A 2515-nucleotide genomic window follows, 5' to 3' on the forward strand; every position below is an offset into this window, starting at 1 on the left:
CACATGTCTGCTGCGAGTTTTGTTGTGTGTTGGTCTGTCGTTAGTGTAGCTCCTGGGGTAGCAATGTCTGTCCCGCACTTTGGTCCAGACTGAAATATTACAATATGGAATGCAATTACATTTTGAACAGATATTCATGGTCCCCAGAGGAAGAATGTGACTTCCCTTGACTTCTCTCCAGAGCCCCCATGAGGTTGACATCTTTTGGTGGGTAATGAAATTTTGTAAAGACGTTCACGGCTCCCAGATGATGACCTTCTCCTCTCCACTACGAGGATGACATCTGCGGTTTGAGTGAGATATCTCACAGAGCTGCTTACTCACGGAAACAGACACTTTCCAGTTGGTTCTACCATCACAGGTACTTTCTTTATTATTACAAGTCAGCCAACTGTATCAAAACTGCGTGATTCTCAAAACCAGCACACAGAACCTCTTCTGGCTCTCAACAATAACTGTCACAATCAAGTGCATTCAGTATTTAAAAAAAAAGATCTAAAGGCACATCTCTATTGTATTTACACTGCATACATTTTGGACATAAATTATGTAAAATGAGCACAGGATTGTTTCTAAACGCCTGGCGTCTGACTAAAGCTAACCCTCAAATACGTACAGAAATACAGCAGTTAGTCTTTCATAAGTCACAGTATTCAAAGCTACAACGCACAGGTGGGAATCGGTGTCTGTAAACAAGATGTTTTATTAGGAGTTATCACTTGCGTGCTACCTTGCTATGGCTCAATTGTAATGTCAAACAGACTTCAGGTCTCCTATCAGAAGGTATCTTTTTTCCAGCCTAATTAAAACCAGTTTTAAGGTGAGCTTCCTCATTATTTGTTAATCCAGTGACTCTGGCAGAAAATTAATATTTAAAAAAAAAACATTTTGGAAAATACTCTTATTTGCTTTCTTGCAGAGAGTAAGATGAGGAGAATGACTGTCCATTTAATATGAAGCTGGAACCAGCAGCCAGTAAGCATGAAGACCAGAAACGTGGAAACAGCGTACAAGTAGAAAACATCTGCATCAAAATATGTATTCATTCTGAGAGAAAGGGGAGAAAACACAAAACAACTTCAGTTCAAATAGGGTTGCCAGGCAACTAGCACTGCTCTGGCAAGAAATAGTCCCACATATAAACACCCCATTAAAACCACCAACCAATTGTCATTTTTGGTACGGATTAAACTAACGAGACATAAAGTGTTCCTTTATGAACTTTCACTGTTGGACAGAGCCAGGCTAGCTGTGTGTCTCCCCGTTTCCAGTCTTTATGCTACATCTTCTCATCTAACTCTCTGCAAGAAAGCAGTAGTTATTTATATTTCCCAAAATTACAAAATATTCCCACAAAAAGGGACACAAAATCCGACAAAAAAACAAAAACAGTCCACTCCTCACAGTACCAACTGTGCTTATCTCTTCCTCAGTCAAAGGTCTCTGTTTTCCCGAAAGCATTAGTCTCAGGCTGAATGGAAGCCAGAACTCCTCCCGCTGCTGCTGATAGGAGATGTTGTATCGGCGCTTAGTGCTGGAGTCAGCTTTATATAGACGTGCACCGCAGAGATCAATAAGCCAATGTGGAAACTTGACAGAGGCCAATACTGGGAGCCTATAGCAGGGTCATATATACAGTGTGTGTGTGTGTGTGTGTGTGTGTGTGTGTGTGTGTGTGTGTGTGTGTGTGTGTGTGTGTGTGTGTGTGTGTGTGTGTGTGCGTGTGCGTGTATGTGTGTGTATGTGTGTGTGCACGTGTGTATGTGTGTGTGTGTGTGTATGTGTGTGAGATGCAGGAAGGCCAGCGTTTGAGTTAGTGTGAGTGAATGTGTTGTTAGTAGTTTACAGTGTATTTGGCTCTTGTAGTTTGTGCAGTGAAAGGGGACAATGATCAGGGAGGTAGGGGAGGCTGTGTGTTTCATAGCAGTGTGTGTGTGTGTGTGTGTGTGTGTGTGTGTGTGTGTGTGTGTGTGTGTGTGTGTGTGTGTGTGTGTGTGTGTGTGTGTCAGACATAGTCGAGGAAGACGTCAGGCGTGCTTTGCAGTAAAGGCTGGGTCGGGGCCGTCGTGCTGCAGACTGAGCTCAGCCTGCGTGACGGCGCCCTCTGCTGCTCTGGATGACCCGGAGCATTACTCAGTTTCAGGTACACCTGAGGAGCAACACACATTTGTGATTTACTTGATGTAGTTGTGATGACGAATAGTCTGACAGTTTTTTCTCTAATAAAGACCCCAAAAAAGTGACAAAAATAAGCTTAAACAAAGGAAATCTCACGTCAGTCACGTCCATGTTTCCATCTACTCACATTCCTGGTATTTTCTGACAGCAGGAGCTCAGTCCTCTCCACCAGTTTCCTGAAGGGAGGCCTTTTCAAAGGATCTTGGTTCCAACAAGACAACATCATGTCAAACCTACACAGGTGAGATTATGATTAGTTTCATTAAAAGACAAAAATAATCCAACAGTATAAAACAGAGATTATATTTTCCAAAAAGTGTGAGTTTACATCATCATA

At 42.4% G+C, this 2515-nt stretch overlaps 1 protein-coding gene across 1 annotated transcript in view; it reads right to left on the minus strand.

Annotated features, from left to right (window-relative positions):
- Positions 1-342: 342 nt before the first annotated feature.
- kitb (KIT proto-oncogene, receptor tyrosine kinase b) overlaps positions 343-2515 on the minus strand; it is a 16454-nt gene continuing 14281 nt past the window's right edge. Inside the window, exons 20-21 of the mRNA XM_084006157.1 lie at positions 2306-2411; positions 343-2149 (exon numbers count right to left, since the gene is read on the minus strand). Of these exons, the coding sequence (XP_083862283.1) occupies positions 2006-2149; positions 2306-2411 (250 nt within the window). The 3' untranslated portion in view covers positions 343-2005. The remainder of the gene's footprint in view (positions 2150-2305; positions 2412-2515) is intronic.

This window comes from Eutrigla gurnardus (assembly GCF_963514095.1).
Source record: "Eutrigla gurnardus genome assembly, chromosome: 3".
Classification (NCBI taxonomy): domain Eukaryota; kingdom Metazoa; phylum Chordata; class Actinopteri; order Perciformes; family Triglidae; genus Eutrigla; species Eutrigla gurnardus.